We start from the raw sequence: 18,309 nt of genomic DNA, 5'->3' as shown, positions 1-18,309 counted from the left end.
CCAACTGTGTCATGGAAAAATGTTTTCAGTAAAAAGTATTGAAATGTTGTTGAATGTGTCCACGTTTAATAGTGATCTTTCACTTATGTAGGATGAAGTAAACAACTTGACACAGTCTTATCTATTTCTTGTGTTTTCTCCATGTTAATTCGTTGAAACGCTGCTTGTTTATTGCTCTTAACAAACTTTATTTCCTGTTCTCAGCAACATTTTCTGACAGGAGTTCAAGTCTGAATAGGACTGAACCATGTGTGCCAGCTCTGCTGGGGGTCACATTTACGTTAACTTGTCGTGAGTGGAGGATAATGCTGCTAAGTAGATTCAGTTATTTGGTAAAGTAACACGGTCATTTACTATATAATTGTGGAGCTTTGGTGTAATTAAAATGTTTAGCCGTCAGTTTTATTGTTTGGCACAGAAAGAGTAGAAACACAAAACCCATCAGAGACGATGGTTTCTCCCCGGCTGTCTACGCGTGTAGGATATTTTGACTGACGTAACGTAAGTGACGAGCAGAGACTGAGCCGTTTGTCTCAGTTTGTCTCCGACAGGGTGAGTTAAAGCTTTTATCTACATTAAAACACTTCAAACACACAACTCGAGGTTTGACTAAAAGCTTTTTAACTAGCTCGCTGTGTAGAAAACCGTGTTTTTGTCACCTTGGGAAACTTCTGTCAAGTCCATGAAACAGACGAGCAGCCTGCCGCTGGTCGCCACTAGCTAACTGGTTTAGTTACCACGTTACGAGAACTAGTTAGTTAATCTACAACAACTGTTTTTAGTCATTAATTAACTGTATTATTTGCCCTGTGTCACTCTGAGGTGTGTGTTTGTTCAGCCACATCCTGAGGCTCAGAGGGACAAAGCTTTTGCTCTGCACCATTCAAATACAGGACTGTGTGTTGTAGTGAGACCTTTCTTGTTTCAATCCTCTGTGGTTAAACTCACCGTCTGTCCATTATCCTCCGTTTTGTTTTCTCCGCATATTTTATTTGGCATTCGTGCAAATCTGACACCCTGTCAAGCTGTGTGAGTGCTTGTCCCACCCCCACAATGTTCTGTCTTTCTCGTACAGTGTCAGAGGACTGCTTTGATTTTAGCAATCACATACAAAAAAAAAAGACATGACGAGAATGTCATGACCATCACCACGTCTGTGGTGATGAGCTCTATGGTTCAATATTTTAATATAGAAAATGTGCTCTTTACTTGGTACTGTTTCAGGAGAAGATGTGATATAATGTGGTAAATAGTGCAGAGACTCCATGCATACAACAGAGGAAATAAAAGAGAGATTAAAATATTAAGATGAGTCTGGGATGAAAACAAGTCTTTAAGAAGAGTGACGTGACATTTTTAGAAATGTAAAATAAGAAAATTAAAACATAAAGTCCTCACAGTTCTGGATGGCAGCTATAGTACTATGTTTGTTTGTTTTTTATACCAGTGTTTGAACTTCGATGTCTGATGTGGTTTTTGCATTGTTAGTCGTCTTACATGTCCCCTCACAGCTATGTGAGGGGGACATGTCTCTTTTTGTGGATGATCTGCTGGTGTTGAATCAGGTCATTGCCTTGATTGGTTAACATATACTGTATGTCTTTAAGAAGATCAAATAAATAGACAATGACCAACTGATCCCTGAACTGTGTTACAGTGATCTTCTCATTACTCATTCCTATCATGATTTCCAACTTTGGACTGAGGTAGTTTAACTGTGTGCTGCTGTTTCATGGCTTTGTGCTAAGCTAACAACCCAGGCTGTTATGACTTCACATCTACTGTTTAAACAACAGAGTAGTTTTAATTTCCTCTTAGATTTACTATTATTTGACACCTGGTCTTGATCTTTTCACCTGGAACTCAGACTCATCTGGGCCCAGTGTAGTGAGCACCAGGGTTCTCCTGTGGTTGGTGAAGACATAGTAGGGCGGGACAGGCTGAAAACTGGAGTCGAAATGTGTCTCAGACTGAAGCACAGAATTATTAAAGAGCCAGGAGATGTAGGGGAAAGTTCCCCTGTTGAGCACAGCTGAGGCTAAAGGGAAATATATTAGTTTGGAGCTATTTGAGTGTAAACTGAAATTTTGGATAAAATAAAGTTTTGACCTAAGTCTAGTGCTGGATGAAATGTTAGGGAATCAAGTTTTACGGTTAATCCTGGGGGTCATGATAGCAAGATTTTATAGCAATCCAAAAAATAGTTTTCAGACATTTCATTCAAAACCAGGATTTCAGTTGCATCCACAGAGCAACATGTATGACATGGTTAAAGACAGTAAGACTTACCCCCACAGAATAACTTTACCTTTGACAGTCACCTGGACCTCTGTGCTACCAGAAAACCTGTTGGCATCCTGCACCCTGGACCAGGCGATACATGAATAGTTCCCAGCATGCTCTGGAGTCACCTGCTTTATCACCAGCTTGTTCCCAGTGAGGTTGAAGAACAACAAATTTGAAGATGTTACTTCTTTCCTGTTGAAAAGCCAGGCGTAGGAGAGGTGGGAGCCCTCTGTGACAACACAGCTCAGGATGATGCATGACCCCTGGTAGACCACTGGTGGAGAGGGGTCAGAGGTCAATCTGGTATCTGATGCTGGAGCTACAAGTAGAAATGATGTATGGTTAGGAAGGTAAGGAGAAAGTCAAGCTTGGGAATGAGGAGAAAAGATCAGGTGTCTCTTACTCACTGACTACAGTCAGCTTGATCCTGTTGCTCACACCTGCGCTTCCTCCACTTGTGGCCCTGCAGTGGTACAACCCCTCTGTTGTCGCAGCGACCTTTAGAAAGAATGATGCAGGTTGGTCCGCTTGAAGATTAGTCCTAGTGGCAATAAGGACGCTATTGTCCCGCATCAGCTGATAACTGACTGGCATCGAGGAGTTAGGTGCAATACAATGGAAAACCACCCGGGTGCGAAGGTAGGCCATGTCAGGACCAGTCAGCATTGGATGAATAGAGACTGATGCAACTATACGGTGACATTAAGAAGTAGAAAGTGTTGGGTTGGAGTCCTGAAATTTAACTTATAACACACATTAAACAGAATATGTGGTGATACAGCCACTAAACTACTTTATGTGACTTGCATGTCACAAGCTCAAAGAATACAGAGAATTATTAGCATTTTACCCTCAGCCCTGTATTATGAAGCAAATATTTGAGTTCAACAAAAACACGTGATCAAACTTACTTATCTTGACAATCACATTTGTCAGAGCTGAAAAAAAAAGACATTGCAGTAAGGATATTGGTCCATTAAATTATTTATCTATGTAGACATTTAAAATGAAATTCAACTAACTCACCCAAAATTGGCAACAAATCTGGAGTCTGTAGATTCTTCTTCAACAGTGCTCTGTGTTTGACATGGTTTCTCTGGCTTGTTGTATGTGTTTGGCTGTGTGTGTGTCAGAGTTAGGGGTGTTACACATGTGTCCCAAGTAGATAACATATTTGGCTGCACGTTTGGCTTTATTTTAATGCTTTTAAGTGCTGTGCAATGTTGAACACAAATAAAGCTTTGGAAAATTCACAAACCACAAAGATTTTAATGTGCATTACATAAAATAAGTTGAGCTGAATATTGGAACATAATTAAAGTTTAACTCATCTACATCTATTCATGTGCAGAAAATGTTTATTCACACCAAACAATTTTTTAAAAAGATGTCCACATACCATCTAGAAATCATATGTATAAAGCTCAATACATTTAAAAGCAACTTAATCAATAGAAAAATGAAAGAATTGGCCTTTCACAACCATTCAACAAGCTTGGTCCGAGCACGACTTTTTAGGTGGAAGTCAATGAAAGGCATAATCTGACCGCTTAATCAGTTGACACACTAAAAAGTGACCTCATGACTGAGGGGGTGGTCGTCTGCAGTGGCCACAGCACAGACTCTACGGGGATTCCTACAATGTCTCAGTATTGTGGTATGCTGTTTCACCAGGAAACGTTTATCTGAGCTGCTCTGTGAGAGAGACACAAAAACATAGCACGTTAATAGACCTCAGCATAAATGATTCACTTGCAAACCTCTCTGCTATATCATTAGTTTTTTTCTGTGCTATTATAGGTACAGTATGTACTGTACGTTGTATGAGGACTTACCATGACTAGCATGTCTTTCAGTCTCTCAATGGCCCTCTGATTGGCTCGTCTCCGTGACACATACGAGGTTAAGATTATGCTGATGAAACAAAATTTCAAGTCACAGTTAAAGACAAATAAATGACATCAAAGTACTTTACATTATTTTAATACAGCACATTTTCGGTGACAGTCACTACTTTCGCATAGTGTGTACTGTATGTGACTGCACACAAGTTACAGTGGCAAAAAAACCTATGTGAACCCTTTGGGATTACGTGGAGTTTTGCATGAATTGGTCATAAAATATGCTCTGATCTTCATCTAAGTCACAACAATAGAAAAACACAGTCTGCTTAAAATAATATTACACAAACATTATGTTTTCATTTTTTTATTGAACATAACATGTAAACATTTACAGTGCAAGGTGGAAAAAGTATGTGAACCCCCTCCAAGAGCTAATTGGAGCCAGGAGTGAGCCAACCTCAAGTCCAATCAGTGTGATAATTTTGGATGCGTTGCTGAAAGCTGTCCTGTCCTTTAAAAACACACACCTGTTTTGGGTTTACTGGTTTCAAGAAGCACTGCCTGATGTGAACCATGCCTACAAATGGAGAAAGTTCAGCACTGTTGCTACTCTCCCTAGGCGTGGTCGTCCTGTAAAGATGACTGCAAGAGCACAGAGCAGAATTCTTAATGAGGTAAAGAAGAATCCTGAGTGTCAGCTAAAGACTTAAGAAATCTCTGGCACATGTTAACATTTTTGTTGACACATCTACAATAAGGAAAACATTAAACAAGAATGGAGTACATGGGAGGACACCACGGAGGAAGGGTGTCCAAAAAAAATATTGCAGCACGTTTGAAGCAAAAGAGCACCTCCACAGCACTACTGGCAAAATATTCTGTGGACATATGAAACCAAAATTGAGTTATTGAGTTAAAATACACACAACACTATGTGTGGAGAAAAAAGGCACAGCCCACCAATATCAAATCCTCATCCCCACTGTAAAACATGGCGGAAGGAGCATCATGGTTTGGGGTTGCTTTGCTGCCTCAGGGCCTCATTGATGGAAAAATGAATTCCAGAGTTTATCAAGACATTTTGCAGGAAAACGTAAGACCATCTGTCCACCAACTGAAGCGCCGCAGAGGATGGGTGATACAATGGGACAATGACCCAAAGCATACAAGTAATTCAACAAAAGAATGGCTTCAACAGAACAAAATACGCCTTCTGGAGCGGCCCAGTCAGAGTCCTGACCTCAACCCGATTGAAATGCTGTGGCATGACCTTAAGAGTGATTCACACCAGACATCCCAATATTGCTACACTGAAACGGTTTTGTGAAGAGGAGTGGTCCAAAATTGCTCCAGACCGTTGTGCAGGTCTGATCTGGAACTACAGGAAACGTTTGGTTGAGGTTATTGCTGCCAAAGACGGGTCAACCAGTTATTAAGTCCAAAGGTTCACATACTTTTTCCACCCTGCACTGTGAATGTTTACATGTTATGTTCAATAAAAACATATAATGTTAGTGTAGTATTATTTTAGGCAGACTGTGTTTTTCTAGTGAGTTCACATACTTTTTCTTGCCACTGTACTCCTCACCTAAGCTTTGAAAATCCCAAAGTAGTAGTACACTTGTTTTCCATCAAACTGGAAAAACCTGTCCTGCTGTATTTGCAGTGTCACAGTGTGAAAAAAATGCTGTTTTGTTTCTAGTGAAGTCTTTTTATTAAATATAATATAAATTGAATTTATATTCTTACATTTCGGCCAGTATGAGTGGCAGGGCGAAGGCATCAGAGGCCAGGTAGCGGATAGACTTCTGTGTTGCATTAGGGAGACTGTTCATGCACACTGCTGTCGCAGTAAACACAATTTGTCCATTGTCAAATGGACCACAGTAGGACCTGGAGAGGGAACAGGACAAGCTGAATAAATGGTAACAATCAAAAATATAAAAAACCTAAACAAAGGCAGAGCACTGAAGACTAACACCATCACATGCAGTGCTCTGGACGACTGTGATCTCTGTAACTGTTAAAGCATAAAATAACACAGGTATCATTATTAATAGTACATGTTACTAGACCCGTACTCTCTTTGATAGAGTTGGAAGGCCAATGTGGAAGCAGCCAAGAGAAGACCGAGCAGCAACATGAATTGGAATAAGGCGGAGGAGTTGGAGCCTCGAAACAACCGGTGCTCTGCCACACAGCACCGTAGCACAATGAACTGAAGACAGTGTTAAAGACAAAGAGAGACATTATTAAACACAGTGGATTGTCATTAGCTTGTCTCTTGCGTATACCAACATATATTCTAGCATTTTGGGTAATTTGAGGGGATTATGTGCTTTGGTTTTGATATTTCTTAGCACTGAGTAATTTCTGTCAATGTCTGTATCTGAATTCCTTGGTCAGAATGTTTTTGTTTTATCAGTTAAAGAGTATTGAATTGTAGTACTGGATTGAAAGAGCAAAAGACAAATTTAAACATCTCATAATTGACTTATGGTTCACGTTTGAGACAACCTTCTTGATGTAGAACGTGGCCACCAGTATGACAGTTCCTATCAGAGGCAGCAGAGGGCAGTTGTAGACTCCCATCCAGAACACTGTCTGACAGTACACCAGCTCCAAAACATTAAAAGGGATCTGGAAGCGCTGTTTCCCTGCCAACCGGCCCAGAAAGGATGTAGGGTACCTCTCCTGCACCAACCTGTAAAAACGAGAAAAGATAGTTGATTTATAGAGTTTAAGAACATTGGTTACGTATTGTAACCCCAGCTTCTATGAGTATAGGCGTAGCCCTCTAAGAGCTGTTGCTATTGGGTTTATCCCAGCTGGGAAGATTTCTTTCGGGCTCTGTGCCAGCACTGGGTTAACTCCCTCAGGTCTGCCCACAGAGTATAAGAACCCTGCGTGACCTGAGCACTGCTCCCAAAAGCCAACTTTTTTTTACTTCAGCTGACACAGGGGAAGCCAGTGAGGCCCGCAGCTTAGAGAGCTACGCCTATACTCATAGAAGCTGGGGTTACAATACGTAACTAAAATTCTATTTCGTATAGGCTTCGCTCTCTAGAGCTGTCGCTATTGGGATAGGGCCAAACCTGGATGTAGTCGATGCTTCACTGGACCACTGGAGGCCACAGCACTAACAACACCAGTCCACCTGCACCAACCTGACAAGGATCTAAAGAAACAGATTAGGACAACCCAGGCCTCTGCAATCACGACCTGTCCAACACAGGCGGCGTCACTCATAAGAGACTGTCGTCTTGGAGAGCAGCGCCGAGAGCTCCATGCTCGAGCAGGGCTGTAAACATCCTGTGCAATGTCAAAAGCACTCATTCTCATAGAGAATCAACACACATCAGAAAAACTCATGTTGGTAGAATGTGCTATGTGGATGTCACAGAATGAAATAAGGCCACCTCCCCTCTGACAACACATGGGGAGTTTTCCAGAAAGCTAGATCTGACTGAATGGAGGGCGGGACAGACACCATGCGTCTCTTGTGACGGATCGGGTCCAGGCAGAGTTTCGCTGTCATATTGCATGAATCCAGACAGACTCCCAGATAAACGATTAACTGGGAGGGCAGTGGGGAGCACATGGAGATAAGCGTCTTTCAGGTTGATTGACGTGACTCCTTTCTCCTGTAGTTCTGTTTACTCCGTCTGCAGAGCAACTGTCTCTAACTGAGACGGCATCACTGTCTCCACCACTCCGTTGAATGAAGAACTGCAATTTGTAACCCTGTTTTATTAAACTGTTCATCCACCTGTTTAAAGGAAGCAGGCTCCGCCACAATGAGTAACACCCTGAGAGCAGACGGGCACACTTTTGTGGAGCCTCTGTGAACATGGCTGACAGCCAGAGGAGAGCCCTCTCCGCTGTGCAAGAGCCGAGTGGCCGGCGAATGCGAAAGGCTGCGAATCCAGAAAAACCACCCCTTACATGCACAAGTGGGTGAGTGGTGGGGAGGCCATATAGAGAAGAGGTGTGTGGGTGAAGCGTCGAGTTGGTAGAAGAGAGGACAGCTCATCCTTGCCAACGCCGTAGAGGTAAGGAACGGATTCTACCAATTGCACAGAGTGTGTGACCGCAGTGGAATTCACATGTGAGGGGGAAATGTGTGCATCAACGTAACCGGCCGTAAAACACTCAGGGCAGTGTACTCCTAATCTGTTTAGGAAGCTGAGACATATGAAGCCACGTCACGCTGCAGCATAGTCACCCAGGCTCGATAACGAGCAACCGGAGCCTTTAGCTTCCCAGAATTCTGACCGGCATTCGATAGGAAAGGGCAGAGGGCGGGAAAAATCGGCCACTGCTGAAGGCATTTAGCCTCTTACTCGCTGCGGTAAATGTTGCCGACCATTTTGCTTGGAGCAGGCATTTCCGGAGGCAGAGGAATACCTTTCCTGTCAGCTGCTCTCTTAATAGTCTCGGGGAGGTCCCGAAGAGGAGCACTGCAGGTGGGCAGGTGGCTGGCAGGCAGCTGGCAGGCGGGAGAAAGGGGACGGCGTGCCGCTGTGCTGGCTGAACCGTCATGTCGTCACCCATGTCTTCCACCAGGAAGAGGGGGGAACCAAGAGGAGAGCCAACAATGGAGGGAGCCGAGTCAGGGGACTCTCGCCCTACATGGAGGGAGCCCACTGGGCTGGGGGGGTCCAGGCAGTCGATAGCTTCCCACATGTGGAAGCTCACAGGCTTAGCCCAGGTGTCAACGTGTCGTCCTCCCGGAGGACCGCGAAGGCGTCCACTCACTGCTGCTTCTCCTCCAGGGGCAGACTTGTACAATAGGGACACGTGGCCCTAGGAGTGAGGGCTAGCTTGGCATAATTGGGGCCGAGGCAGATCTCGCAGCGAGCATGGAGGTTGTCATCCAGGATGAAGGCGGTTTTGCATCCTGGGCACAGCCGGACCCCGCCGGTGAAACGCTGAGATGGAATCCTCTTCTTGTCTTCACACGCTGCATTAACTGCATCGCGCGCTGAAGTAAAAAGGGGAGCAGTGCTCAGGTCACGCAGGGTTCTTATACTCCGTGGGCTGATCTGAGGGAGTTAGCCCGGTGCTGCCACAGGGCACGAAAGAAAGCTTCACAACTGCGCATGCGCACAGGGATAAACCCAATAGCGACAGCTCTTAGAGGGCGAAGCCTATACAAAATAGAATCATGAGAATGTAGAATGATACAGTTACGATCTCCCCGCTGCTTTGAATCCACACAAGGAAGACGTAGAGATCATTTATCTTTCTATCAAACCACAGTGATGACTAAGAAAGAAAAGATACAAGCAAACCCACTTCCTGGGGTAGTTAAAGAAGATGGCGCTGCAGAAATTGATGAGGAAGTTGAAGATACACATCTTGTAGATCTCTCTACCAATCTCGTTCTCAGTACACGGATCATTAACCTACATGAAGAAGAAGAAACAATGTTTAAAAAAAACACTACCATCCACCTGAAATCAGTCATGAAAATATCAAAGTGTAAGAACCCAATGCACACTGTGGGATCCAAGAGCAGGAACCAAACAGGATAGGTAGTGTCGAACAAAATTTATTAACAATAATGAGAGAAAAACGCAATACAAATAAACAGTATACAGGCAGAGGAAACAAAACAACGGAAAACTGCTGAAGGCAGGAGGAAAAATAATGAAAAACAGAAAGTGCTCACTACAAAAAGGTAGGAGGAAACAGAGCAATGAAAAATGCTCACTATCTAGGAGGGATGAATAAATGGTAAGAAAACAAAACGCTGGCTACAGACGGAAGGAGACACAGGCCATCAATAAGAAAACAAAATGCTCACTACTTATCGTATCGTAATCGAGGAATAGACAAACTAAGAAAGAAGATCTAACTGACTAAAGACAAGAATAGACTAACTCAAACTTAATGAACTGCAAGACTAACGCACAGGGAAGAAGAGCTAGAGGTCGGGGAAACGAACAAATGGAACAACAGGATACATAGGGAGACACACTAGCAACAAACAATAGACATGAGGGTGCTTATAAACAGGAGTAAAAGGATGAAGATGATGAGCAGGTGTGTTGACCGGTGCCAGCTGAGAAATGGGAAACCAAGAGGGACCGGAGACCGACATAGGTGGAACTGAGTGGTTGAGTGCCTTTTCTGGCAGGGAGGGCAACTGCGGGGACACATACAGACATAAGATGAAAGAACACAAAGACACAGGACCAAAAATAAAAGGCTAACCAAGAGAAAGAAGAAGAAAGAAAACACTTCTGACACAAAGATCTAGAGATATGTTGACGGTATCTATTTACAACTTCTTGGAGTAACTCACGTCCAGATAATCTATTGAGAGGCCAAAGAAGAAGAACCCCAGTGACGCCAACTTCAGGAGGATGCTCCTGAAGAAAAGACAGTGTAAATTTATGCAGGTGTGCATGTTTATGAACAGTAGGTTTCTCTCTCCGTTCTACTTACCTCACAAGTGTTATATTGACCTGCATGGTGAAAGAGTAGTCTTCAATAGCTGAGATCCGACGGAAGATTTCAGGAAGAACCAGGTTGACCGAGGCGATGGTGAAGGGAGAAAGATACTCATAAAACAGGTTCTGAGGAGGTGAGTTGTCCTTCATCCAAGAAAGTCAGGAGTGTCAGATTTTAAAATCTATTCACCAAATCCAGGACACACTGTACAGCTAAAATAGATATACATCATCAGTAGCCTTAAAACCTTACCAAAGTCCATTCTGTGACAAAGAAGATGAGGAAGAAGGCTCCACTCAGCAGAGATATAACAAGTATGTTGAGGACGAATCTGAGTAGGTACAGACGCACCTTCTGTTCAAGTGTCCTCTGAGCCTCACGCAGGGAGAAACGCTGCTCCTCCAGGAGCAGCTGAAAGGACACAGAAAGACTTTTACATAGAAATACCTTAGTAAACCCCTGAAAGTTTAAAAGAAACACATACCACTGTACACATCTTGTCTTGGTCACATATTCCAAAGACAGAATAATAAGTTAATAAATAAATTTCGAATGTGATCAGGTGCACCAGAAAAGCGGGGTGATATGTATTGGGAAGGTCTCTAAACCACACCTGGGCACTGTACGCCTGCCGGCCGCATACAGCCAATTGCTCGACTCCGACCGCCTTCAGGTTCATTGTACATTTCAAAATAAACACATTTTTAAATTTTACCTAATGTATGGGCAAAAGCTGCGCTGCTTTAGTTTGAAGTTGTTTTTTTTTTTTTTACGTGCAAGCTACGCAATACATAAATCAATGCTGTGCATGATTGTCCGCGCACGCTAAAAAAGGAAAGGTAGATGCTGAATGCAGGGTTTTTAACAAAACATGGACTATGAAGTATTTATTGACTGAAGTCAGAGGTAGAGACACGTGTTTAATTTGGGGAAAGCAGATTGCCGTGTTGAAGAATTACAATTTGAGTCGGCATTACGAGATGAAATACGCTCAGAAATACAGAAACCTGAAAAAGAATATCAGTCAAAATGGTAAAAATGTTGATTGAATAAATTATTTGTAAGGCAACTTCACTTTTTCATTGCTTAATCATAACATATACTTTTACCAATCTTACCAGTTTGCCAAAAACAATGCTATGTGCTGCTTTTAATAAAGAAATATAATTAATATTATGCAGAATTGAGTTCAGCCTTTCTGTCTTGCCCTGCACAATATTTTTGTTTCTCATGTGGCCCCATGAAAAAAATAACTGTCACCCCTGCTCAAAACTAAAGGTGGGGGCTAAAGCAAAAGGCTTAATGAGAAGAGTCATTTGTAAACTTCTCACAATACGTTTTGTGTAATTATGTTAATGTTAAGTTGGTTACTCTACAAAAAACATTAAAAACATGAGAACACGCAATTTCCTTATATCTATAAATACAACTAGGGGGCGTGCACCACTTTGTGTTGTAAAGAGCTTTGCAGGCATGCACATGTGAATGTTTAAATCTGCATTATACATACTTTGATGCAGCATGGGAAACTTTGCTGCATAATGATCTTTTTTATAAGTAGTTAAAGTGATAAGTTGTCAAAAATCACATTTTGTCTTTCTGGTTTTAGTTTAATTTATGTTAAGATTAACACCCTATTGCCAGTTTATTAGCTACGGTTAGCTGAAATCAATGCAGTGATAACAGTCCAATAATAAGCCTTCATTAAGACTTTAATCAGAGAAAAAGGTTGAGTGGTAATGGAGGCTACAGTTTGTGGTGCTATTATGTATAACAGTATTTTACTGTTTTATACTGAGAGGGTACAGTATTATATGACCAGGGTACAGTATAGTGACAAATTGGCTGTGCTAAATTTACCACTCTAAGACTCGCATCACACATGCAGGTACTATATGTCTGTCCACTCACCTTGAGATCATTCCTGATGAAGCTGCATTTGAGGATTGCTGCATCTGGGTCCTTGATGGTGAAGTCCCAGCCACAGAAGATGTTATAGCTCATATTCATGTTGTAACGCTTCCCGAGCACCCAGGTGTGCTTGTACCCAACTATTGTTCTGTCAGAGGAGTTTAAAGATGATTATGGTTTCTATTAGAGGTGACTTTTTGTAAAAGGAAAGACTTTTTTGTTGTGTTGTTGTGGACCACTGACCTGCGGACCACCATGATAAGACTGAGGATGAGGATGGAGAGGATTGCAGCAATGTACAGCAAAGTTGTTTCCAAGCATGGTTTTTTCAGTAATTGAATGTTTTGTTTATAAAAACTAGCAAAGAGTGGAGAATGATTCAGGTAGCCCTGTGAAGAGATGAGGAAAGAGATGAAGACTTTATAGGAGGTCTGTCTTTACCAATGGCCTAGGATATGATAGAAGAAAAAATGGGACATGCAAACAAACTCTTACCGATCCACTGAAGAAATCTAAAATTGAGTCATTTTCTTGAAACGCCAGCTCTGTGAATCATAAAGAACGACCGTGTATCTATAGCAGTCTGCAGTCCGTTGTGATTAATTTAACTACATTATGTCATTTCAGCTGACTCACCAGAGATGTTTTTTTTTGAAAATGCTGGCCCCACAATGAAACCGCAGATAAAAATGCAGTGCAGCAGGTTCAAGTAAACAAGAAATCGAAAAAACCCAAAATAGGCCTTCACACCAACTCCAAACTTGCCTGAAACAGATCAAGGGTGGATGTTAGGACTTAAGATGTGCGGTAACACTGAGCTGCAAGGTGAAATTGTTCTGTCACTAAATTGCAGTACAACACCTACTAATAGTTGTCCATAAACACTAACTTACTGCAGGCATTTCTTACCTTCAATGACATGGAGAGTGTGCTGCCATGGCAAGAGGCCTGATAGAGCCTCTCCCATCTTTGCCCATGCCCTCTTCCTTTTGATGCTCTGGTTCTTCCACCAGGACTCCCAAAAACCAATATTGCTGAGTTGCATCTTCCGTCTCTCTCTGTTAGCATGTTGGATAACATTTCAACAATAACCTTTTATCTTAACATTATATTCTAAGTAAACACACACAAAAATACAATTAATGCAATGTTTAATCAGTAACAAAACATAAAGGTGGAAAATGCTTCAACCTTACAAGTGAACACCTGTTTACCCGCCAGTGTTCTGCAGTTTACACTGTAATGATGATTAAAAGTCAGGACACTTTTTTGTGTCTTTCAGAAGTCCTCCAACTTTATAAAAGTCCAGCATTTCATCAATAGTTTTGTTTAGCTGGTTTTAGTTTGATCATTGCATAGACCAGAGGTGTCAAACTCGATCGCACAGGGACCAAAACTCAAAGCACACTTTAGGTTGTGGGCCGAACAGGATGAACATTTATTGAACAGACTGAAACTAAAGATTTTTTTTTAACATAAATATGAATCGAAACACTATATTATTAATAAACTTAAACTCAAAAAAGTATAATACACATTCAAAATGTGAACATGCTGCAAAAAAAATCTAAAAAAACAAAAATAAAAAATTGTGCTTCTAAGTAAAAGTTAAAATAATATCGAATTAAAGAAATCTATTGGCCGGCTTTGACTTGAAATTAGGCTTGTGAGATATAAATTATTACGGGCCGGATATAATTGTATACCCGGTTGGATATGGCCCGTGGCCCTTGAATTTGACACATATGATCTAGACTTTTGGGACCTTCTGTTTACATGATGTGCGTGGGAGACATCATGAAATGGAAGATTTGTAAATTGGTGAAATCCTACATGAATGTGAAATTATGATGCGATATTGAGTAGAAGCGGACAGTGTGTTATCAGTTCTCCTACCTGGCCTCTCTCTTTGCCTGAATGCACAGGGCCAGCTGCTTTAGTGGCTGCACAGACACCTTGTCTCTCTGTCCACTGGGCAGGTGGCCACTGCACAACTCCTCAGACTCTGGGCCCCCCTGGTAGGCCTCACATGGTTCCACTAAACCTGGTCTGTTCTGCACAGGGCGCGAAGCCTGGACACTGGGCAGCTGGTCAAATATCTCTGTCTGATAGTACTCACAGGAGTCTGACGACAGGGTGGAACCGGTGCTCTCAACTATGGTAAAAATGGCACATGTGATTTCCTATGTCTAACACATGAAGACATGAATTAGACTGCAGAGTGTTGTTTGCAAAAAATGTATCTATGTTTTACTCGGCTCCGTTTTAGTCGCAGGCTGTGTACAAGGTTGCAACTGTCAATCCACTGATTATGTTTCTGATCAATGAATCACTTCATATTTAAAACTTTATAAAATAGTGGAAAATGCCCCAGATGAAGTCTTGTGTTGTTCCATCTGTGAAATAAGACCCAGAACTGTTCCATCTACTGTTATAAACAACAGATTAAAGCTGCTGGTACCACAAAATATACGGCACTTCTTGTTGAAAGTGGGTCAAACTATTGAATACTGAATAATAATAATAATAATATTGAATAATTACCAAAACTTTTGATCAAGTGACTAAACGTTTCAGCTGCTGTATAGTAGGTTCCTTTGGTTTATATACAACTGTATAGTATTACCTTGCCTACTTGCTTTACTCTCAGTTTTTTGTCTTTCCTGTAACGTAAATATTGTCTTGTAAACCAGTGTTAGTTGGGTGCACATCCAAATAAGTATGGAAATCTATACATTAATTAAGTTTATCTCTTTTAATAACACCATAAGGTTTCTAAACAATGCCTAAACACATATAAAACAAAAATGATGTAGGATTACAGTTAGTGTAATGGCACAAAAATAATGTATATACAGAGACACAATCAATGCTGTCAAACACGTATGGTGTGACAAATGCAAATGCACATTTGTATTGTTTGTATTTTGTTTTGTGTTATTTTTGTTACCTGACAAGAGCCTCAGGAAGTTTTCAGAATTGTGCTCCTCCATTTTCTTCAAACTTTGTATTTTATGAGAAACTTTCAAACACCCAGTCTTCTTATTTCACTATAAACTGAACATCAACATACAGCTCCAATCAAGCTACAAAGAAATTACTTCCGCCATCGGCATTAAGTACTCAATAGACCCACAGACTGACTGTAGCTGAAATTTACTGGTCACAGGAAATCATGTGACAGGATACAGAAAAGCAAGCTTCACAGGTACCATAGCTGAAAATACTACAAATAATATTACAACATAAAAGGAGGAGAAATTCACACATAGACTAAAAACGCAAACATAATAAGAAGATCTGGGTTAAGGTGAATGTTTGGTCATTAAACATTTTAGCCTTTTAATGTTTTTTAAATTCAGATTTATTTTCTTTTCCACTGCTCAAGTAACAATTTGTGATGTAATCTAATCTATTTTAGTTGTTTTCAAATTACTGCATGTGTGAAATTCACAAGGGGATAATGGTAAATGAACATCTTCTTCTTCTCTTTCGGCTTTTTCCATCAGGGGTCGCCACAGCGAATCATCCTTTTCCACCTCACTCTATAATGGGCATCTTCTACCCTCACACCAGCCAACCTCATGTCCTCTGTTATAACATCCATATATCTCCTCCTTGGTCGTCCTCTTGCCCTCCTGCCTCGCAGCTCCATCTCCAACATCCTTCTACCAATATACTCACTATCCCTCCTCTGAACATGTCCAAACCATCTCAGTCTGGCCTCTCTGACTTTGTTGCTAACACAGGCAACGTGAGCCGTCCCTCTGATATGCTCGTTCCTTATTCTGTCTAACCTGGTCACTCCTAGAGAACCTCAACATCTTCATCTCTGCTACCTCCATCTCAGCCTCTTGTCTCTTTCTTACTGCTACTGTCTCTAACCCATAGAGCAGAGCTGGTCTCACCACTGTCTTGTAGACCTTTCCTTTGAGTCTTGCTGACACTCTTCCTCCACCCGCTTCAACCTGCCTGCACTCGCCTCTTCACCTCTTTTCCACACTCCCTGCCTTAGCTTTCCAGAGCAAACCTCCACCTCTCCAGCTGTTCCTCCACCTGCTCTCTACTCTCACTGCAAATTACAATGTCATCCGCAAACATCATTGTCCAGGGAGATTCCTGTCTGACCTCATCTGTCAGCCTGTCCATCAACATAGCAAACAAGAAGGGACTCAAAGCTGATCCTTGGTGTAGTCCCACCTCCACCTTGAACTCCTCTGTCTGACCTACAGCACATCTCACCACCGTCATACTTCTCTCATACATGTCCTGAACTACTCTGAGGTACTTCTCTGCCACTCCCGACGACCTCATACAGTACCACAGCTCCTCCCTCGGCACCATGTCATACGCCTTCTCTAAATCTACAAAGACACAATGCAGCTCCTTCTGACCATCTCTGTACTTTTCCATCAACATTCTCAAAGCAAAAATGGCATCAGTGGTGCTCTTACGGGGCATGAAACCATACTGCTGCTCACAAATCTCCACCTTCTTCCTAAGCCTGGCTTCCACTACAATTTCCCACAGCTTCATTGTGTGGCTCATCAACTTTAATCCTCTGTAGTTGCTGCAGTTCTGCTTGTCACCCTTGTTCCTAAAGATCAGACCCCGAATGCTTCTCCTCCATTCCTCAGGCATCTTCTCTCTCTCTAGAATCCTATTGAACAAACTGGTTAAAAACTCCACTGCTGTCTCTCCTAAGCACTTCCACACCTCCACAGGTACGTCATCAGGACCAACAGCCTTTCCACTCTTCATCCTTTTTAGAGCCTTCCTAACCTCATCTTTTTCAATCTCTGCTATTTCCTGCTCCACAACATCCACATCTTCCTCCCTTCTTTCCCTGTCATTTTCCTCGTTCATCAGCGTCTCAAAATACTCCTTCCATCTTTTCTGCACACTCTCCTGGGTTGTTGGCACCTTTCCATCTCTGTCCTTAATCACGCTTACCTGTTGCACATCCTTCCCATCTCTATCTCTCTGTCTGGCTAGCCTGTACAAGTCCTTCTCTCCTTCCTTTGTGTCTAACCTGTCGTACAGCTCATTGTAAGCTTTCTGTTTGGCCTTTGCCACCTCCCTCTTCACTCTACGCTGCGCTTCCTTGTACTCCTGTCTACTTTCCTCAGTCCTTTCTACATCCCACTTCCTTTTAGCCAACCTCTTCCTCTGGATGCATTCCTGTACTTCCTCATTCCACCACCAAGTGTCTTTACCTTCTTTCCTCTTTCCAGATGACACACCTAGCACCTTCCTACCTGTTTCCCTGATAACTTTTGCTGTAGTTTCCCAGTCATCTGGATGCCCTTCCTGACGCAACCCTCTTATCCGGGCTTGGGACCGGTACAGAAGTCACTGGCTTGCAACCCCTGTGGCTAGATTATAATGGTAAATGAACATAATGGTTTTAAATCAGAAGCTGCAACCAGCAAATAAGTTAAAATATGTGAGTTATTATCCATCTTTTTCTCTAAAACCACACAAACGTCTGTGTGTGTGACAGTACTGGATAGGCTTCCCTAGGGTTCAATCATCTGGAAACTAATGTTCCAATCTAATGCATGGGTCTGAGTAAGATGAAGCAGAAATGCTCTTTGCACCCACTTCGTATAGACCACAAGAACATTTGAGGCTTACACCATTTTAAACGAAAAATGAGCATGGGCGTCATTTCTTGTGAGCTATTTCAACACACTTAGTTTCAGCTCTATAGGGTGGCTTTAAAACTGAGATGATCTTCATGTACATGGAAAGGCTGGTATCTTTTGCTCAGTTTAGTTGTGTGCTAAATTAGCAGCAGTGGGAAACA

The 18,309-nt window shown here is 42.1% G+C and overlaps 2 protein-coding genes across 2 annotated transcripts; both read right to left on the bottom strand.

Annotated features, from left to right (window-relative positions):
- Positions 1 to 1,207: 1,207 nt before the first annotated feature.
- LOC113161563 (Fc receptor-like protein 5) lies at positions 1,208 to 3,410 on the bottom strand. The gene is made up of 4 exons (XM_026359205.1): positions 3,313 to 3,410; positions 3,198 to 3,224; positions 2,694 to 2,975; positions 1,208 to 2,605 (listed from the first exon to the last, which is right to left on the bottom strand). The coding sequence occupies exons 3-4, from the start codon at positions 2,950 to 2,952 to the stop codon at positions 2,286 to 2,288; spliced, it is 579 nt and encodes a 192-aa protein (XP_026214990.1). The 5' UTR covers positions 2,953 to 2,975; positions 3,198 to 3,224; positions 3,313 to 3,410; the 3' UTR covers positions 1,208 to 2,285.
- A 397-nt stretch (positions 3,411 to 3,807) lies between these two features.
- Positions 3,808 to 16,010, bottom strand: LOC113161558 (transmembrane channel-like protein 7). The gene is made up of 16 exons (XM_026359198.1): positions 15,451 to 16,010; positions 14,397 to 14,655; positions 13,410 to 13,558; positions 13,137 to 13,265; positions 12,996 to 13,045; positions 12,744 to 12,889; positions 12,501 to 12,648; positions 10,842 to 11,000; positions 10,584 to 10,732; positions 10,441 to 10,507; positions 9,429 to 9,538; positions 6,648 to 6,834; positions 6,212 to 6,348; positions 5,880 to 6,023; positions 4,122 to 4,200; positions 3,808 to 3,981 (listed from the first exon to the last, which is right to left on the bottom strand). The coding sequence occupies exons 1-16, from the start codon at positions 15,491 to 15,493 to the stop codon at positions 3,853 to 3,855; spliced, it is 2,085 nt and encodes a 694-aa protein (XP_026214983.1). The 5' UTR covers positions 15,494 to 16,010; the 3' UTR covers positions 3,808 to 3,852.
- Positions 16,011 to 18,309: the final 2,299 nt, after the last annotated feature.

This window comes from Anabas testudineus, chromosome 1 (assembly GCF_900324465.2).
Source record: "Anabas testudineus chromosome 1, fAnaTes1.2, whole genome shotgun sequence".
Classification (NCBI taxonomy): Eukaryota; Metazoa; Chordata; class Actinopteri; order Anabantiformes; family Anabantidae; genus Anabas; species Anabas testudineus.
Note: the sequence above shows the minus strand (reverse complement) of the source record. Positions and strands in the feature narration are given on the sequence as shown.

Excerpts from the sequence above, each read along its gene's own strand:
- LOC113161563 (XM_026359205.1), bottom strand. The coding sequence starts at position 2,952 with ATGCTGACTGGTCCTGACATGGCCTACCTTCGCACCCGGGTGGTTTTC. Across the intron at positions 2,606-2,693 it reads GATCAAGCTGACTGTAGTCA|CTCCAGCATCAGATACCAGA; the intron begins GTGAGTAAGAGA and ends TTCTACTTGTAG.
- LOC113161558 (XM_026359198.1), bottom strand. The coding sequence starts at position 15,493 with ATGGAGGAGCACAATTCTGAAAACTTCCTGAGGCTCTTGTCAG. Across the intron at positions 13,559-14,396 it reads CAGGCAAAGAGAGAGGCCAG|AGAGAGACGGAAGATGCAAC; the intron begins GTAGGAGAACTG and ends ACATGCTAACAG. Across the intron at positions 3,982-4,121 it reads TGAAAGACATGCTAGTCATG|AGCAGCTCAGATAAACGTTT; the intron begins GTAAGTCCTCAT and ends TCTCTCTCACAG.